General features: G+C 37.1%; 1 protein-coding gene across 5 annotated transcripts in view; it reads left to right on the forward strand.

Annotated features, from left to right (window-relative positions):
* GOLGA4 (golgin A4) overlaps positions 1 to 21,060 on the forward strand; it is a 112,622-nt gene that overhangs the window by 13,197 nt on the left and 78,365 nt on the right. For 3 of the 5 annotated variants that reach the window (XM_043885176.1, XM_043885177.1, XM_043885178.1), the window contains exons 2-4: positions 3,373 to 3,462; positions 13,165 to 13,263; positions 17,535 to 17,600. In XM_043885176.1, coding sequence (XP_043741111.1) covers positions 3,373 to 3,462; positions 13,165 to 13,263; positions 17,535 to 17,600 — 255 coding nt within the window. The remainder of the gene's footprint in view (positions 1 to 3,372; positions 3,463 to 13,164; positions 13,264 to 17,534; positions 17,601 to 21,060) is intronic. The other 2 variants (XM_043885179.1, XM_043885180.1) reach the window with 2 other exon arrangements.

Consider the following 21,060-nt stretch of genomic DNA (forward strand, 5'->3'; position numbering starts at 1 on the left):
ATGAAGTGATGGGACCAGATGCCATGATACTAGTTTTCTGAATGTTGAGCTTTAAGCCAACTTTTTCACTCTCCTCTTTCATTTTCATCAAGAGGCTCTTTAGTTCTTCTTCGCTTTCTGCCATAAGGGTAGTGTCATCTGCATATCCGAGGTTATTGATATTTCTCCTGGCAGTCTTGATTCCAGCTTGTGCTTCATCCAGTCCAGCATTTCTCATCATGTACTCTGCATATAAGTTAAATAAGCAGGGTGACAATATACAGCCTTGATTCACTCCTTTACCAATTTGGGACCAGTCTGTTGTTGCATGTCCAGTTCTAACTGTTGCTTCTTGACCTACATACAGATTTCTCAAGAGGCAGGTCAGGTGGTCTGGTATTCCCATCTCTTTCAGAATTTTCCAGAGTTTGTTGTGGCCCATACAATAAGGTTTTGGCTTAGTCAATAAAGCAGAAGTAGATATTTTTCTGGAACTCTCTTGCTTTTTTGATGATCCGATGGATGTTGGCCATTTGATCTCTGTTACTCTCCCTTTTCTAAGTCCTCTCACAATTTCTAAATCCCTTGAACATCTGGAAGTTCATGGTTCATGTACTGTTGAAGCCTGGCTTGGAGAATTTTGAGCATTACTTTGCTAGCATGTGAAATGAGTGCAATTGTGTGGTAGTTTGAGCATTCTTTGGCATTGCCTTTCTTTGGGATTGGAGAAGGAAATGACAGTCCACTCCAGTAGTCTTGCCTGTAAAATCCCATGGACAGAGGACCCTGGTAGGCTACAGTCCATGGGATCACAAAGAGTTGGACATGACTGAGCGACTTCCCTTTCCCTTTCTTTGGGATTGGAATGAAAACTGACCTTTTCCAGTCCTGTGGCCACTGCTGAGTTTTCTAAATTTGCTGGCATATTGAGTGTAGCACTTTCACAGCATCATCTTTTAGGATTTGAAATAGTTCAACTGTAATTCCATCACTTCCACTAGCTTTGTTTCTAGTGATGCTTCCTAAGGCCCACTTGACTTCACACTCCAGGATATCTGACTCTAGGTGAGTGATCACACCATCGTGATTATCTGGGTCATGAAGATCTTTTTTGTATAGTTCTTCTGTGTATTCTTGCCTCCTCTTCTTAATATCTTCTGCTTCTGTTAGGTCCATACCATTTTTGTCCTTTATTTTGCCCATCTTTGCATGAAAAGTTCCATTGGTATCTCCAATTTTCTTGAAGAGATCTCTAGACTTTCCTATTCTATTGTTTTCTCTATTTCTTTGCATTGATCACTGAGGAGGGCTTTCTTATCTCTTCTTGCTATTCTTTGGAACTCTGCATTCAAATGGGTATATCTTTCCTTTTCTCTTTTGCCTTCTAAAATATTGATAAGGCTTCAACTTTATTTCACATTCAACTATTTTTTTTTTTTTTTTGGTGCAATACAGTTTTATTAAAGTATAAAGGAGATAGAGAAAGCTTCTGACATAGACATCAGAAGGGGGTAGAAAGAGTACCCCACATTCAACTATTTTGCTGTTTAAGATTTTGAGGCCTTACTGTTCCTGTTTTTTTGTCTTGGTTGAGAAGGGATATCTTATCCCTTAAGGTGACTTCTGCACATAGCTCATTCCTTCTATCATGTGTTGATTTTTCTGGTTCATCTTTTAGAAGGTATGTGTGTGCTGGAATTCTAAGTTATAAGCAACAGAACTCAGTCCAGCTAGTTAAGCAGAGAAGAGTTCTATTAATGAATAAATAGTTGGTGACTTAGAGAATTTTCAGGAGGGCCTGAAAGTCTGGGCTGATGGCTCTGCCCAGCCAAGCTGGGGGACCACACTAATAATGTTGCAGCTGCCTCAGTTTGGCACATTGCATCTCACATGCACAGCCCTTATGTATGCGTGCAGGAAGCTCTGTGTCTCCACGCTCACCAGCTGACGAGCTTGATTAATTTTGCATGTCTGTTTTCTCATACCGCCCATATATGACTCAGAGTCTCATGTGGGTATGTTCACTGGGGGAGCTCAGGTCACCTGCCCTAGATGAAAAGAAGACTAGGTTGGTGAGTTTTTGGAGTTTGGACTTAAGTCCTTATAAGAGCTTTTTAGAAAAAAGGTTTATTTAACTTATGTCACATTTTGTTGATGTTTTCCCCTCCTCCCAATTAAACTATTCCTTTTGATTTCTGCTTCTGACATAAAAACCTGTTTTATTCAGCTCTTAGTTCCCCAACCAGGGGACTGTGGGATTTGCATTTCCCTGCAGTGGAAATGAGGAATTTTAACCTCTGGACTGCCAGGAAAGTCCCAGAAATCATTTAAATCTTTAATATAGCTTAAGTATAAAGTAAAAGTCTGACTGATTTTGTTTCCCCATATGGATGGCCATTTGTCCCAGCACCATTTACTGAACATTTGTGTTGATTAGAAATGTTAGACTTAATTGTACACTGAATATGTACATATGTATGTATGTGTATACACTGTTTCTTGTGACCTCTCTGTTCCAGCATAGACACAGCAGCACACACTAACTTGACAGATGGACGTTTCATTTGTTCATTCATTTATTTTAACAAGTATTTACTAAGGCTTTTTATTTATGTAGTGCTGTACAGACTACAGAAGGGTAAGACATCAAGACGTTATTTTTTTGTGTAGATGAGTTAAGACCTATCTTGTTATGGATGAGGGGGCATCTTGAAGTATTGGTTTTATCTTTTTAGGACTGTTTTTAGCTTACCTTAGAGTGGGGCTCAGGCTCTAGTTTCAGTTTGAAGCTTCTTGTTTAAATTTATCCTACGGGTTTTTGTACTAAGGACTGTAGGAGTCATGCATGCAGTCCTTCACAGAAGTAATGGACTAGCATCTCAGTACTGGGCTGTGGTGTGCACAGTACTCTCAAAGTAAGAGCCTTGACTAGAGACATATTTACCTCCACAGTTCATTACGTTGAATATTAGAGCTGGAAGGCACTTTCACAATTGAATTGACAAACTTATTTTTAGTGAACTTGGAAGAATTTTGATTTATAGCAAAGATAGTATAGAAAGTTTTCATATACTTCTCACCTGGTTTCAGTCTCCCCTAATAAAATAATTTTAGCATCACAACCTTATTTTGAGGTTTATTTTATCACTCAGAAAGTTAATTTAGTGAAGGTCCTAGTTCAAGTTGGTGGCAGAATCAGACCAAGGACCCAGTGGGTAGCCTGGGTCTGCTAACTGATGATGTTTCACTTACTTTTTTCTGTTTTTCATGTATTTGCTCTTTTCCTTCCTCTTACTGGGTTCTCTGGGCAAGGGCTGTGAGGAAGGACTATAGAGTAGGTAGTGTGCTCACATGTGTAGTCTTTCTAATTTGTGCAATAATCTTTTAATCTAGGCTTCCTCCAGTTCTTCAACACCAACGAGAACCAGGAGCAGGACGTCTTCATTTACAGAGTCATTTGATGAGGGTACACCCAACAGAGAGGTGAGTTTAGAATTTCTTCCTTAACAAACTTGCAAGAAGCTTATTATGCTTCTTTTGATTAAAAAAAATGGGAATTTTTTTTGACAGGTCAATTATTTAATTCCTACATCTTTTTTTAGTAACCTTTTTTTTTTGCTAATAGTAATTTTGCTTTTATAAAGTGTGTTTTCTTTAAATACCTTAATTTGAGAGGATAATATACTTTGCCTTTTTTTTTATACTTTGCCTTTAATATTTGATATTTTCAGAATGATGTGATAACAATTTGTTCAGCATTATGTGGGGAGAAGCCCTGTATTTTCAGGTTCGTGATTGGAAACACTGAAGTAACTACTGATTCCAAGTGACGTGCAGCTGGCACCATAGCTCAGATTAGATTTTTTCCAACATTTTTTCTTTCTGTGAAGGATTTTAAGAGTTCCAGAAGTTCAGAAAATAGGGTAAAACAAAGTGCACAAATGGGTGAATTTGTATGAAGTGAGTCCCCGTGTAGCTACCATCCACGTCAAGAAGAGGAAAACTGCGAGCACTGTGGTGCTTCCTCCCTCCCCTACAAAAGAGTACCGTCGTCCTGCCCTTTTGATATATGCTGCTGCTTTTTTTTTTTTTTAAATAGGGCCTCTTAAGTATGCTTTCTATCATGAACTTTATAGTTAAACCTGTGGGTTGCCTAATTTTTGGCTATTTTAAATTATGCTGCTGTGAAGATTATTGTACATTTCTTTTGCTATATACTTATAGGAGGAGAAGCACTAGGTTAAAGGGTATATGTAGTTTTAACACTTTAGAAGCTAATGCCTATTGTTTTTTTCAGGATAGTTGTAGAACTTTACCTTCCTACCAGGAGTTTATGAAAGTTGTCTTTAATTTCAGCTATTCTGGTGGGTATGTAATGTTCTTTTGTAGTTTTAATTTGCATTTCTCTGATGACTGACAAGACTGAGCAGTTTCCATCTGTATATTTCGTCTAATGGGATTGAGCATTTTTCATCTGTGTATTGATAACTTCTTTTGTGAACTGCTTATTTCGGGCTCTTGCTCATTTTTCTGTTGGTTTATCTTTGTTTTGTTGATTTGTAGGAGTTCTTTTTTATACAGTATGGATAGGAGTTTTTTTAATTGGATACATGACTTGTAGATATCTATTTCCTTTCTGTCCCTTGCCTTTTATTCTCTTAATGGTGTCCTTTGAACAGAAGTTCTTAGCTGTAATGTAGTCCAATTTATCAACATTATATTTTATAGCTAGTGTTCTTCATTTCTTATTACAGTATTCTTTACTTTTCCTTGAGAGTATTATCCAGTTTTACCTTTCACGTTTGAATCTAATACTCTGTTTGGAAATAAGTTTTTTCAGCATGGTGTGAGGTAGGGATCAAGTTTCACTACCACTGTTCTCCCCCTGTAGCTATCCAGTTGTTTCATTCTTTCCACACTGCTCTCCTGTGCTATCAGAAATTGTGTCCATATTTGAGTGGATTTGTTTCTGGGCTCTATTTTCTGTTGTCCTGCTTGCTTTGTCTTTGACTTGTTCTCGCACTGTCTTCATAACTATTTTATATTAAATCTTGCCTTCAGTGTAGAGCAGGTCTTCCCTGTCTTGGTTTTAAAACCAAAATTTTTAGATTGCTGGCTTAAACAACAGACATTTATTTCTCAGAGTTCTGGAGGTTGGGCAGCCCAAGATCAAGGTGCCAACAGATTCAGTATCTGGTGAGGACCCTCTTCCCGAGAGGCACACAGACGCCTTCTCATTATTTCCTTGCATAACTTTTCTTTGTTGCTTGCACCTAGGGGGAAATGGGGGAGTGGGGAGGCCGCTCTCTGCCTTTCACTTTCTGTAAGGGCAGTAATCCCGTCATAGAGGTAGGTCCTGCTCTTTTTACCTCATCTCACTCTAACTACCTCCCAAAGGCTTTGCCTCTAAGTACCATCACCAGATGTCACTGGGGTTTAAGGCCCAAACGTTCGGTCCATAGCCCTGCCACCTTGTTCTTCTGGAAAGTCTTAGTTATTCCTATACCTTACCATGTAAATTTCATGTAAATTTTAGAATCAGATTTTCAAGTCTTACAAAAACTAACTCAAAACAACAAGAAAACACATGTATAGAGAATTTAATTGGGATTGCACTGATGCTATAGATTAGTTTGGAAAAAGTCTCAGTATTATGAATTCAGTTTTATAATCTTTTCAACATTGTAAGTAGTGTTGGACTGAGCATTGTATGTAATGCATAATTTGCAATGCTGTTATTCTGTAGGATAGATTTCTAAGAATGGGATTGCTAGGTCATAGGGTGTATGCAAATTTAAAAATTGTAAAGATTTTTTTTCCGAACTGCCTTGATGAGGATTACTTTAAAACATAATTTTTGAAAACCATTATTTAGTAGATGTTGATAGCAAAATAAAAACTTCATAGTAGTTTTTGCATTGAAAGTTAATAGTATACTGTGTCCTTAGTGTATATATTTAAATAATCTGACAAAGTTATATATGAATCTAAAGTATATGTATACTTTCTTTGCGATCTTATTTTCTTATGCATTATTTACAATATTGCATTTTTTAACTTTAAGATTTCAAGTTAATGTTGAATTTAGTTTATATGTGAAAGTAATTTGAATGAAAGCTAGAGTATTGAGCAGCAAAAACACTTTTTGCAGTCAGTGTTAATGGCATTATTGCTACACTTAGTATATTGGTTGATATTATGGTATATTGGCTTACGTACAGTTGAAACAATGAAAATAACTTGTTGATTGCTACTATTGCTTTTTTTTTGTTAAAGATTTGCTTTTTCTAGGATGCTTTAAAACATTGAAATTGAATGTATCTTTACAAAATAATCCTTTCTGAAAGGGATGGTTTCAGCATTCTTTTACAGCAGGCTAAGTAAGCTAAGGGTTATTTTTTATTTTCCCCATATTCCAGCACTAAAGCTCCTGTGCTTATAGGTATAGCTTAGGAAATGGTTTCTGGTTGACAGCCAAAGCAATATCATCACTTCGTCTCCTTGTTTTTTAAGCTTTTTTAAACAACTCTAAAATCTATTTTTGATCACAAAGTGAAATGTAAAGCTCAGTTCAACTTATTTTGAAATAAATAAGGAACTTTTAAATTTCATGATCAAATTACTGATTAAAAGGACATTATATAAAATTATCCTTTTAAGTCACCAGAGCTCTGCCAAACTCCCTGGGTTTTTCATTTTGTTAAACCTCTGAGGTGAAGGATACTCTGTCAGTGATGGGATTCTCGCTTTTAGTTTCAAGTTTCTTTTTAGCAAAATGTGGAAATTTAATTCAAAATGCAAATATTTATCAATCTCTCCAGAAGGTACATAAAGTCTGTGTTATCTAGAAAGCTTGAGAAGTAGAATGGTTTCATTATGTTGAATTTCTGGTCAATTAAATGTTTTGCCTTTTCTCAGCTATTGGGGAGAATCCTAATATGTCTGTTTTCCCGTGTTAGTAAATACTTTATGTAAATCTAAAGAAGTCTGTCTCTGGTAGCAGTGCCTCAGGCTTCCTTGTTCTTGCTTTGTTGCTAAGTCGTGTATGACTCTTTGCGGCCCCATGGACTGTAGGTAGCCCGCTGGGCTCCTCTGTCCATGGGATTTCCCAGGCAAGAATACTGAAGTGGGCTGTCATTTCTTTTTCCAGGGGATCTTCCCGACCCAGGGATCGAACCTGTGTCTCTTCGTTGGTAGGCAGATTCTTTACCAGTGAGCCACCTGGGACGCCCCAGGCTTCCTTATAGGGGTGTAAAAAGTCATCTATATGAGTGTAGACATTGAAGGCAAAGGGGAGTAGGTTGATGTGCCCTGGCACGGAGGTCTGTGGGGCTCTGGGACTCTCATCCTGCATAGACGGTGAATCTGTCCAGGTGGCCTGATACTCTCTCCTGGGGCTCCGAGGCCCAGCCTCAGTACCCTCAGCACAGGCTTCCTGCCCCTTTGTGTTGCTGGAGTTGAATCTTTGCCTCTGGAGCTGGGTACCTTGGAGCAGTATAGAGTGTAGGATCACGTAAAGGGCTAACTAGGCAAATGAATTGCCTGCCCTCCTGCCCTCTGCTCCACTCTTAGTTTTTCTTTTTACTGAGATGAAATTCCTGTAACATAAAATGGACCATTTTAAAGTGAACTAAAGGTGGCATTTATTACGTTCACAGTGCTGTGCATCCGTCACATCTCTCTGGCTCCGTGACATTTTCATTGCCCTAAAGGACACTGCTTGCTCCTTAAGCAGCCATTCTCCCCTTCTCCCAGCACCAGCTGACCACCAATGCGGGTTACCTCTTCTAGATACTTCACATAAGTGGATGCACATAATGCGTGACTTTTTGCATCTGGTTTTTTTCACTGAGCATCATGTTTTCAAGGTGTATCTGTATTGCAACAGGTGTAACTCCTGCATTCCTTTTATGGCTCAGTCTGAAGACTTTTCTAAGAAAATGAGAACATGTTTGTTTGGTTTAATACCTGGAATAGATGAGTGAGAAGGGGGTGGTTTTTGGAACTGTCTGGCTTTGCTGGCTGAAGGATCTTTGAAAGTTAACTTTTCAGTGACTTAGATTTTCTCATGCATAGGATGGGAATAGCAGTACCTTCCTTCTGGGATTGTGTCAGTAACACGTGCCAGTAACACGGCACATTCCTCTCCTCGCGTGATGCCGTGCATGTGGTAGGTGCTTACCGAGTTGTTACTGGGGGCAGCCTGGGAAGACAAGATGGCCTGCTTCACTTACTCTGCTTAGGTCCTGTCAAGAGGGGAGGGAAGCAAATGGAGCCTTATGTGGATTAGGGCCCCATGGGTGTTACCTCTCTCTCTATCTTTGCCTGCTGAACTTTTGAAGGAATGAAATTTTCACTTTCTTGCCTCCCCTGCTCTCTGATTTGTTGTCTTCTGGAGGTACTTCCTCACAGATGGGGATCAAAGTAGGCATGTCCCTTCTTTTCCTAGGAACTCGTCTGTTCACATTTTTCATATTTTAAAATTAATCTTTAGAAATCAGTTTATTTTCATACATATATATATATATATATATATTTTGGCTAAAAATGACGCATAGAAAGAATGATTTTAGTATTTCAGTTGTTTGGCGGATTCTGTTCTGTGAGTAGATGTCTGTTCACATACCCTGTATGCTCTTTTGCTTCTCTACATGCAGCACAAGCCTGGGGTAGTAAAAGGATCCTAGGATTCCATCCCTACCTGCTGTGTGGCTTTAGGCAGCTTCTTTTAACTTCTCAGAGCCTCAGCTTTAAATTATGGTGAAATGAATATCCATTCTCACAGGGTTCTTGTGAAGGGCAAGTGAATTCAGAAATATGAAAATACTTGTAATTTGTATATCACATACAAAAGATCGTTATTGTACAGAAAAGAAAAAGCTTTATCTATACTCACCACCTCTTGAACAGCACAGACAGGACATTTTATATTAAGAGTGACGCTGTAGGGAAAGAAATAATGAAGCATCAGGCTGCTTTGGACTAGATGCTTTCGCAAGCTTCAAGAAAGATATCCCCTTTTCTTTCTTATTCTCTTGATTTAAGCTATTTTTCAGAAACAAAATGTCGTCTCTTACCTCAGTAGTTGTCTTTGTATTTCCAGAAAATTTTCACTGTTTCATGTGATGACCCCTAACAGGGATTCCTGATACTCTCAGCTTTTGACAGTTCCTAAGCATTTTTTTGAAATTTATTGTTTCGGGGCTTCTGAAGGTGTTGTTCTTTAGGAATTGTTAAGAATTATCTTCCAAAGTGATGGGTGAGAAATATTTCTTCGTAAGTTTGGAATTAATTTTGCCCCTAAATGGATTGACTTTTAAAGCTGGATATGCTTTTTCTTTGTTAGACTGTTAGATTATAACCTACCTACCCTCTGTCAGTTAATCAAAATAGAAAATATGTCTGTTAGATTGCCTTTGATATCTATTCAGTTCTCATATTTTTTCTTTTGCTCTAATGATAAAACATGAATTAAATTAATAGGTTTCCTGATATTAAGTCAGTTGGTCGTTCCTTAAATCAATTCTACTGGTCAGAGTGCATTATTAATATCCTGTTGTCTGATACTTATTTTATTTACATTTCCTCTGACTCTGTGAAGAGAGAGAGAGATTTATACTTTTATTTTTGAGCCATCCTTATCAGATTTAAGTAATTGGAAGCTTTCTATTTTCTCTTTCTTTTCCCTCTCCTCCTTCATGTATTTAGGTCTTATTTTTTTCAAAAAATTTCATAATTTTCACAGCTTAAGTTTTATACTACTTTTGTTAAAATTTATTCACAAATATTTTATTATTTTTAATGTTAATATACATTGAGTTGTTTTCTTAATTTCATTTTCAGTTTTCTTGTTATTCTACAGAAAAAATAGGATTTTTATAAATTATTACTAATCTTGTTATCCTATAACCTTGCTGAACTCATTTATTAGTTCTGTGATCCCTTTAGTGGATTATTTAGTATTTTCTTTGTAGAAGATCACGTCATCTGGAAATAGAGGTAGTTTTATATCTTCCCTTAATCTGCTGTCTTTTATTACATTTTCTTGCCTAATTTCCCTGGCTAGAACCTTCAGTTGAACAGTAGTGAAAGCTGACGTACTTGTCTCTCAGAGCGAAGGCATTCAGTCTCAAAGGGAAGAGGGAAGGTATTCAGTCTTAAAGGGAAGAGAGAAGGTATTCAGTCTTAAAGGAAAGAGGGGAAGCATTCAGGCTTTTTGTCGTTGAGTATGATGCTAACAAGGTGTTTAGTATATTCCCTTTCTCATGTTGAGGAAGTTCCCTTCTGTTCCTAGTTGGTTGAAAGTTCTTACCATTAAGCAGTGTTGGATTTTGTCAGATGCCTTCTTTGCATCTTGAGATTGACATGTGACCTTGTCCTTTACTTTGTTGGTATGATGTATTGTATTAACTGGTTTTAGGTGTTAAACCAGCCCTGTGTAGGATAAGTTCCACTTGTTCATGGTGTTTAATTTATATTGCTGGGTTTGCTAGGTTTTTTTTTTTTTTTTAAGGATTTTTTTTGTCTGTATTCATAGGAGGTATTGGTCTGTTGGTCTGCAGTATTTTGGTGTCAGGAAAATATTGGTCTCATAAAATGCATTGAGAAGTGTTCCCATATATATATATATATACATATATATATATTTTTTTAAGATTAGTATTAAGTCTTTAAATGTTTGGTATAATTTACTAATGATGCCATCTGATCCTGGGCTTTTCTTTATGAGAAATGTTTTGATTACTAATTCAATCTCTTCACTTTTTGTGGTTCTGTTAATAGTTTGTGTTTCTTCCTGCATCAATTTTGGTACTTTATGTCAATCATGTTGTCTAGTTTGTTGGCACGTAGTTGTTTATAGTGTGGCCTTGTAATACTATAAGACATTTTAAGATAAAATAGGGCCTTGTAATCCCTTTTATTTTGTAAATGCAGTAGTACTTTTCCCTCTTTCAGCCTGAAATTAGTGATGTGAGTCTCTCTCTCTATTTTTCTCTGTCAAACAAGTGATGAGCCAGCTGGCTCCATTCTCTTGCTGAGTGAACTGAGCATCCTCAGGATTGCAGTGGCAAGCTGATCTTTTTTTTTCTTTTTAACTGGGGTAGCAGGCTGATCTTTGATGTCTTATTAAGTCTCAGGTGCCCTGAGACTTAGCAGAAATTCCTTGAATCTGTGTTGCTACTTTCCCAGTTTTCTGGCTTGATATGTGGGTTTGTTTTTTCTTTTAGCTTTTACCATCTTTATATACCCTTGGTCTTTTCAGTGCTAATTAGAGCCAGGAAACTTTAGATACCTTGTCCTTTTTTTTTTTTTTTTTGCTCTTTTCTGTCTAAAGATTGTATGTTTTTATGTGTAGTAAAATTACCCATATAGACAAAATAGGGCCATAATTCATGATCTTGGATTTGATCAAAATGATTTAACCACAGTCTGTACTGCATATTTTCTCAACTACTGCTGTAGTGGATGTTTTTTTCTTGTATTTTCTGAGTGTATTATGTACCTAATGTATATGTTATTGCATATAAGAATGAAATAAATTTGACTCAAAAAAATAAGTTGTTGCTACAACAGCTATATATAACAGTGTCTGGGAAGATAGAAACAGGGCCTCTTCTCTTCACAGTAGAGCTACTAGAAGGTTTTAAGCTTTTTGGAAGTTCCCTGGCTGCCCAGTGGTTAGGACTCGCCACTTTCACTGCTGGGGCCCAGGTTCAGTCCCTGGTTGGGAAACTAAAATCCCCCAAGCCATGTGATGTGACAAAAAAATAAAACCCCAAAGATTTTTAGGGTCTGTCTCCTAAAAGAGGATAGAGTAGTACATACGGGATATACTAATTCATGACATACAGTGGATGCTAGCTGGCAGATGCCTTAGGGCTGGCATTAGGACTTAGTTTTCTCTTTGAACGCTGGTTGAGAAGGACAGGAAGGGTTCTGTGCTGCCAGAATTTGTTTTAGTGCTACAGGCCAGAGGCTAAAGTGGGGCTCACGGCACTCATGAAAGGGGGCTGAGAAAAGCTTTTCCCAGCTGATGCCTAGAGCTCTCTGTGGCCCACTGTGAGAAGCTACTGTCTCTAGGGAGGCTCTGTGACCCAGAACTGAACCATACCTCCCGTGGGCTCGGTGACTGAGTCTGTGATAACCTCTGCGTTGCCATGGGGCTGGAAACCCAAACTGGGTCCCAGGGAGTCAGATCGACTGGATAAGGAGGGACGGAGCACAGAGGGAAGGAGAAGGGTAATGCCTTCCTGAAAATGAGCCTGTAAATGAAAATGCTAAAGTAAATGCTAAAAAGGCAACCAATAAAAGCAGGAACTGGGATATATCAGTTTATTCCAGGTGAAATTAAAATAATTAAAAGGGCAGTCTGGACAAGACTTTGAAAAACAAGTATCTTCAGTAAAGATAAATGAAGTAATAATAATGTCCTGAAAAAGAACAGAAAATTGTGGGCAAAAAAAAAAAAAAAGCAGGCCCCAAAATGGGCTAGGTAGAGAAAAATAATTAGAAATGCAATTTTGTTACTTGAGTGTGTTTGTGTAACCCCCACCATCAAAAAGTTCATTTTAATTATAATTTCTTACACACCTAAATCATGATAGTGTTTTGGGATATAGTATACAATTTATGAAAGAAAATTATGCAGACGAGAATGTATATCAAAACAGCTATCAATAGTATAATAGAATTTATCCTTGAAACTTATTATACATTTGTTTTAAAATTTTCTACTGTATATATTGGAGAAGACTATCTGTATATAAGTGCAAATAAATGATTAAAATTTCGTGTGTTTATCTGCCGCATAAATTTCCATGCTGTCTTTTTCTGAGCAGCTCAGTATTTAAGACTTTGTGTCTTTACCATTAGTTGTTCTTATTGGTGTAGACTTCAGTGCTGAATTGCCAGACGTGCTGTGTGCCATGGTGCCTGTTGCATATATCATTTGTCTGTCGAAAAGCCAGTTGTTTAAAGTTGAGTTTTGAGGTCCAGAACGGCTCACCTCATCTCCCTGCACTTTCCCAGGAACTCACTGTTTCTGTGGGTGGAGTGGTGGTGGTGCAAGGCCACTAGCGTGTTGTACGTGCTTGTGGGATGAGAACTTTGCAACATGCCCTTATGATTTGTTTTTCATCCTTTATTTTATGTTCATGCCTCTGCTCATTACCCTGAATGAGACAGCTCCTAGCCGGGATGATAGCAGAGCCTGCTTTTCTCTCTGAGTATACTATCTTTGCTTTGGATTCCTCCAAGCAGCCTAAAACCCAGACTGAAAGTGTGGTGAGTCCTTCCACCGCTTTCTGCATTCCCTGTGTGGGGAAGCAGAGTAATTTGGTCATTCTAGAAGCGTATCTCATGTTGCTTGTCACTGACCACCTTTCAAAGCATCTTCAGTGCTGTGCTGCTAACCTTGCTCTAAAAAAATCAGAGTGTAAACTGCTGAATTCTGATGGCTGGTGTGTGTTTTGCTAGCTTTTAACAGCAACAAAATTTAACACTGTTTTCATTAATATAGCAAAGAATACTTTCACTTGGTATGAACTGTTAAGTTTTCCTCCCTAGGGAATGTTTGCTCATTAACTAAAAGAGGTATGTATTGCTAGGAATCTCTGTTCTATTGGTAGGAGGCCAAGAATATTTTGAGATGTGACTCACATTTTTAGGAATGAAAAAATCATTGTATATAAATCCATAATTAAGCAATATTGAGTAGGCAGGTGGAGTCTACTGTAACAAGTAGTTGTATCTTATTTTGGGAGACTACCAGTTTTCTGTGTATTTAACATTTGAAAGGAAAAAATTTCCTCTTTATCTTTCAGTTGACTGAATTCATACAATTTTGAATCTTGTGTATAATTCCACTTTGGAAAATTTGCTAAATTAATAAATTTAGCAAATTAAAACTTAGATGTTTGATTGCCAAGTAAGGATAGCTTTTGGTGTTAGAATGAACACCAACTGAACTGGGACTGAGGTTTTTTTTTAAACAATAAGAATTGGTTTAATTTATTAAGCAGCTGGTGATGAAATTAGAACATTTCTGTACTTACTCATGGGGCTCTCCACTTGGCTCAGTGGTAAAGAATACACCTGCCAATGCAGGAGATGCAAGAGACAGGTTCGATCCCTGGGTTGGAAAGATCCTTGGAGGAAATGGCAACCCACTTCAGTATTCTTGCCTGAAAAATTTCACGGACAGAGGAGCCTTGCGGTCTGCAGTCCGTGGGGTGTCTCAAAGAGTCAAACACGGCTGAACGACTGAGCACGCATGCACATACTTATTCATGCAGCCAGCAAAGACTTGGTCTGCATGTGGCCAGTAGCAGCCCTATGTTACCTTCTAAACTTGGTTTTAGAAAAGAAAGCAGCAGAGAGTTCTTGTGATGCCTTAGCTTGGTCCTGAGGAATAGAGGTCTCTTCTTGGTTCTGGGCTACCAGTTATACCTCACTGTTTTCAGTCCTGAGAGGGAGACAGGAGTCCCAGTTAGAGATAACTTATTACCAACTTATTTTAAAAACATAAAATGATATTACACTTCATGTAGTAGTAATGGAGACTTAAAAAAAAAGAACTTCGAGGTCCACTTCCATAAGTACGTAAAAACAATTCATATTGAATACTTATCCTATTGCAAAAAAAATGCTAATAATCTTAAAATGAAGGCTTTAGAACTATTTAAAATAAGGTAAGTAGGCTGAAAGTCTATGATAATCTTATTTACGTTTTGTTTTGTTTTTGTTTGTTTGTTTAGGTAATAACATTTCTCCTCACATAAAACTGTGGTATAACCTTACAGCAGTTAAAAGTGATTATTGAAAGATGTAACAAATCATAATTGAAGACAAATCTGGCAGGGAACCTGTGTGTACTTTTAAATTAAATGCACTTTAGAAACATTTTCTCATTATCTAAGAATTGCCTCCAGGAGACAGTGTTGGTGACCCTTGAGTATTGACATGTGTTGAGCTAGTTCTTTGGGCTTCTGTCTGCGGGGAGACATTCAGAAGTCTTCTTGCACTGAAAGAAGTGCTGCATAAGGGGTTGAGAAGCAATCCCTGAGCCTCTACTATCAGTCAGGCAAATTGTAGGGTTCTTGCTCTCTGAGCATTTGTAGTTTAGTATTGAGACAAAAATGTCAAAATACACGTAACAATTCAAAAGAATTAAGGCTTTGTAGAAGAAAATACAAGCATAGGAAATGTGTTAGTCCCTCAGGCCAGCCATAGGAGGCTTCACAAAATAAGAGGCATTTGAAAGTTGAAAGATGAGAAAGAATTTGCAGGGCAGAAATGAAGAAGGCATTATACATAGTGACAAATCTGTAATTTTTGTTTCTAGAGATTCGTAACTTAAATTTTCATGATAACATAGTTCAGTACTTTCTTTAGTTGTCTTACATTTATTCAGATATATATTATTTTTTGCAATTACTCAGTTATGTCCAACTTTGTGCGACCCCATGAACTGGGGCTTTCCAGGCACCTCTGTCCGTGGAATTCTCCAGGCAGGAATACTTGAGTGGGTAGCCAGTCCCTTCTCCAGGGAATCCTCCCAACCCAGGGGTCAAACCTGGGTCTCCCACAGTATGGACAGATTCTTTACCATCTGAGCTACCAGGGGAGCCCAATACATAGTATAGCAAGTAAATTAAAATATAGGTACAGGAAAGAAAAGTTTTTAAATATTATGCTGTTTGTTTGGTAGAGTGGTATTTCAGACAGTTGTAGAATAGCTGTTTGTATGGGCCACAATAACGTGCCAGGTTTTTTTTACTACATAAGATAGAATATCTTATGGAGCCCTCTTATTTGCTTTCTCCACAATTTAACAGTCAGTTACTTTCCTTTTTTTCCCTTGATAAATAAAATTTATTTTGTTTCATTTTATTTATTAAAGTTCTATTCTTGAGTAAACATCTTTTTAATATTCTGTGCAACTGAATATGAAGTATACATAAAGCATTTTTACTGCACGTCGACAATTACTTTTCAATTGCCTGGCAGAGAGACTTGCTGATCTCTGTGAAATATGTCTTTTATTTTAGAGTGTGTAGTGTAGGATATTTTTATGGCTAGAAAGCACTAATTATAATGTTGTACAAATGTATGCCATGTATCCAGCTTCTAATTCTTTGAAATGGCAGAGAAGAGGAAGATAAAAGTTAATTCTATATCCCCCTAACCGTTCTTCCCTATGTAAGTTTAAGGAGGTGTCTTGGACTGATAAAATTTGATAGCTCTTTTTATGTTAGAGGGACAAGGTGTTTAAACTTTTATGAGAGAAAAATTTAAACATATAGCAAGAGTGGAAATAGTAATAAAAATTACATAAGATTTCTTGTCCTTCCCCCAATATCCATTGTCAGCAATTAATAACTCGTGGCTATCTTATACCCTCACGCCTCCCTAACCATGTCCCTCCCACCCTCATCACACATGCAGATACCCCTCTCCCTCATCCCCATGGGAATATTTGAAGCAAATTTCAGAAATCTTACCTAAGTATTTCGTTATATATTTCTAAAAGATAAAGACTAAAACTACATAATCACAGTACATTTATCACAGCTAAAATTAATTATTTCATAGTATCAAATACCTAATGAGAGTTCAAAAATTTGAGAACACTTTTGTAAAGTTGAGTGCCTTCCCCACTTGTATTTAAGAATAAGAGTCAAAAAAAAAAAAAAAAAGAATAAGAGTCATATGTTTGACCTTTCCTTGGTTAGCCCTAGAGGTTGTAGGGGAATGTACTTTTTAAGCACTAAGTTACTGAAACAAAGTGGCTAGTATTTGGTTAAATGCTTTTGTTTAAAACATGGACGTTATCATGAGCTGCTTCTATAGGTTTAATTTTAGTTAGACACTTAGTGTATTATGAATAGTGTAGAATTTTGAATCTCAAAGAATATCAAACCTTATGGAACTCACACAAGTTTGATGTAATAAGTAGAATGCTGTGTAAATTAGAACATTTGTCATACCAACAGAACAGAACAAAAAACTTTCATTTGTGGAAGAAATTATTTTTAATTTTAAGTTTTTCTGGAAACTGTCCTACCAGTTTCATTTAGACTGATGGCTTTAAATGAATGAGGCATTTCCATTTCTTATTAGGAAGATATTTTTCAGAGCTTAGCCTGAATAACTTTAAATAATATTTAATTGTAAGGAACAATTGACATTACTTTCTCTGGATAGTTTTCTACTTGAATGAGTTTTGCTGATTGAATTCTTGATGTTAATTTTGTATTGAGGGAAAAAACTGGGGTGATTGTAATAGGGGGAGGCATGTGATTAGTTTGAAATAATTTCTGCTACATACTAATCTTTGCTGTCTAGTTACAGATAAAATAGCAAAATGAATTTTCTAAAATACTTACCATACTAGTTTTGCCTTGCATGAAAAAATTCTAATAAGTGAGCACTTACTAATTTTGTTTAATAGATAAGTGTGTCTAATAGGTTTAGGTACTTGGCCTTTGTTCTTAACAGTTTTAAAACTTTAGTTTTCTGATCCTCTCTTTACAGTGTTTCTTTGTTTTTCTTAGAATGCGTCTTTCCAAGCCACAAAATCTCCCGACAGTGTTAACGGAAGTGAACCCACAACTCCTCAGGTTTGTTTTAAATGTTATTTAAAAGAAAGAGCAAGTCATTTCAGTGTCAGTCAATCTATGTTATTAGCATTTGACTTTACAATGAAACAGTGATGTCCGAACACTGGATGCAGTATGTATGGTAAATCCAAGTCTGTTGACGGTCTCTTGGAAAAAGTTTAAAGTGAAAGTGATACGTGTTTTGTAAGCTTCCATTATTGCTCATTTAAAAACCTAATGGCACTGAAGATAAAACTTTGAAAAAAGACTGACTTTATAGTTGTAAAAGATTAGGAGTAAGTCATACTGAAAGACATGTTGAGTTACATATTCTAGAAGGGGGATGTGAAGAAAATGGCATTTCTTTTAAAGTTTATTCTAATGCAGAATATCTTATGACTAGAGAATTAAGTTTATCTTTGACTTTAAAAAGTTATTTGGAGGGTGGGACTCATGTAACCTTCTTTTGACTCCTTCCAAAAAAGAAAGAAAGAAATTCATTAAAAAAATCTTAATGATAGCAGTGTCTGAGATGAACATTTATTATCTTTGGCTTTACTGATGATTATTCATCATTAACCTGGCTATTCTCAACAGTGTCTAGTGTAGGGCAGGAACATTGATTATTCATCATTAACCTGGCTATTCTCAACAGTGTCTAGTGTAGGGCAGTAACATTTCTGATTCTGAGGACCTGGAGCATGAACATAGGCAGTTTCTCAACAATCTGATTTATGAACTAAATCATGTAGACTAAACATTCTAAAGTATTGTCTAGCTTCCCAAACTCCATGAACAGGTTACCTGTGAGCTGAGAACCTCATTCTTTTCAGGGAGGCCAGTCAGATTCTGGGCCAAGTCCCCGGGCCTTGAAACATCCCCAATTAATCCCAAGTCCTTTTACAAATACATAATTTCTTGTAAGTGCCTTGAGGGAGGGGTAAAATATTGGGAGGCATCAGTCTTAATGTTACTGGACAGATCCAGTGATGTTTAAGGAATATTAATCAGAAAATATTATTTAGAATGCTTATTCTATTGTAGAATAGTCCAAGCAGACTGAATATAATTATGAATGCAAAAACTAGAATGAATAACAACCAGTGTTTTGATCAAATTCAGGAGAGACTTAAGTTTTAATTAAGGTGAGGAATGAACATGTGTGATATTCAGAAAGTTAGTTGTATTTATTGCATTTACTGTGTCTCAGGTGTTGTTAATTATTTTATGTACGTGATCTCATTTAATTCTTGTTACAAGGAGACATCTCCATTCAGAGTCTGTTTGCTTTTATACAAATTTCTGACAGATTGGTTGTTGGTTGTTGTTAGCAAATTAGGAACAATGGATATCCCTGAAGCAGGTAGAATGCTTACTGATATTGGGAGCAGGAAATCAGAGTTGACACCAAGGTAGAAGAGATGGTGAAAAACATGCCCAAGAGTTTATAAGGTGTAGCTGCCTGTGACCCCCTTACTACTGGGTAGACCATCCTCTGTAAACCAGTAGATTTTGGCACACAGTTTGTGGCAGAGATGTCATTAAAAAGGGTTACTCGCTGTCCTTATCTAAGAAAGCAGAAAAGTGTAGTATACCCTTTTCAAAAAAATGTCTGTTATACTTAACAGTAGTTAACTCTTCAGTTTAATTTGGTACACAAAATTCAGGTAATCGGAACATAACATTCAGCTAATCAAAATGACACTTCATTCATAAGTTGACATTTTACCTTAGACAAACTTTAAAAACTCAGATATTTGAAAATAGTGTATGCTACCATGTAATAGAGAAAAATAGAGTTTGTAAAACAAACTTGTAAAACAAGTATATATGAGCATTCATCCTTATCTGAGAAGCTGTGAAATAGTTTTATTAGATTATAGTTTTAGTGTTTTGGCAGTTTAGGATAACTATAGGATCTAGCATTACCCTCTTATACTGTGTAGATGAGGTATTAGGCATGAAACCTTAAATTACTTGCCCAGAGACCAGTGACTAGCTATTGATAGTGGGATTATCGTAGAATGACAAAAACATGTCTCCCAAGCTATAATTTTTTGCCATGTATTGCCTCATTTAAATTTATATGCTGTTAAAATGAGATATGGAGAGCAGACTAGTGGTTGCCAGAGATGAGGAGGGTGGGAGCATGGCGAAATAGGTGAAGGGATTGAGAGCTACAGGCTTCCAGCTATAAAATAAATAAATCATAGGGATGTGTAATGTACAGCACTGGAAATAGAGTCAGTAACATTGTAATAACTTTGGTGCATAATCTGTAAAAATGTCCAATCAGTATGTTTCATGCCTGAAAGGAACATATCATTGTAAGTCAACTAAACTTCAGTAAAAACAACAAAAACAAAATAACAGCTGCTGCTACTAAGTCACTTCAGTCGTGTCCAACTCTGTGCGACCCATGGACTGCAGCCCACCAGGCTCCCTCGTCCCTGGGATTCTCCAGGCAAGAACACTGGAGTGGGTTGCCATTTCCTTCTCCAATGCATGAAAGTGAAAAGTGAAAGTGAAGTCGCTCAGTCAAGTCCCGACTCTTTGCGACCCCATGGACTGCAGCCTACCAGGCTCCTCGGTCCATGGAATATTCCAGGCAACGGTACTGGAGTGGGTTGCCATTGCCTTCTCCAAAAACAACTGAGTTTCACTAAATTCAGTAGAGCAAAACATAGGCATTTAAATGGCCATTCTTATATGCTGTTATTTTTTTTTAAGTTGTGGGGAAAAGTCTGGTTTTGAAAATCATTTATTTTTTTAAAATAAATTATAGTAGTAAAATTAAATTTTGAAATTTTCTTTGCTGTTTTTGAATACTGCTGAAAGTGAAAGACTGCTTTTAATTTTATTTTCAATACTTATGAAAAATTTCCAACATATAGAAAAGTTGAAAGAACTTTATGAAGTGAACATATGTGTACCTAACACCTCAATCATCATCACTTCATGGGAAGTAGATGGGGAAACAGTGGAAGCAGTGTCAGACTTTATTTTTTTGGGCTCCAGAATCACTGCAGATGGTGATTGTGGCCATGAAATTAAAAGACGCTTACTCCTTAGAAGGAAAGTTATGACCAACCTAGATAGCATATTAAAAAGCAGAGACATTACTTTGCCAACAAAGGTCCATCTAGTCAAGGCTATGGTTTTTCCAGTGGTCATGTATGGATGTGAGAGTTGGACTGTGAAGAAAGCTGAGCATCGAAGAATTGATGCTTTTGAACTGTGGTGTTGGAAAAGACTCTTGAGAGTCCCTTGGACTGCAAGGAGATCCAACCAGTCCATCCTAAAGGAGATCAGTCCTGGGTGTTCATTGGAAGGACTGATGCTGAAGCTGAAACTCCAATACTTTGGTCACCTCATGTGAAGAAGCTGACTCATTGGAAGAGACCCTGATGCTGGGAGGGATTGGGGGCAGGAGGAGAAGGGGACGACAGAGGATGAGATGGCTGGATGGCATCACCGACAC

This window comes from Cervus elaphus, chromosome 24 (genome assembly GCF_910594005.1).
Source record: "Cervus elaphus chromosome 24, mCerEla1.1, whole genome shotgun sequence".
In the NCBI taxonomy this organism is placed as follows: domain Eukaryota; kingdom Metazoa; phylum Chordata; class Mammalia; order Artiodactyla; family Cervidae; genus Cervus; species Cervus elaphus.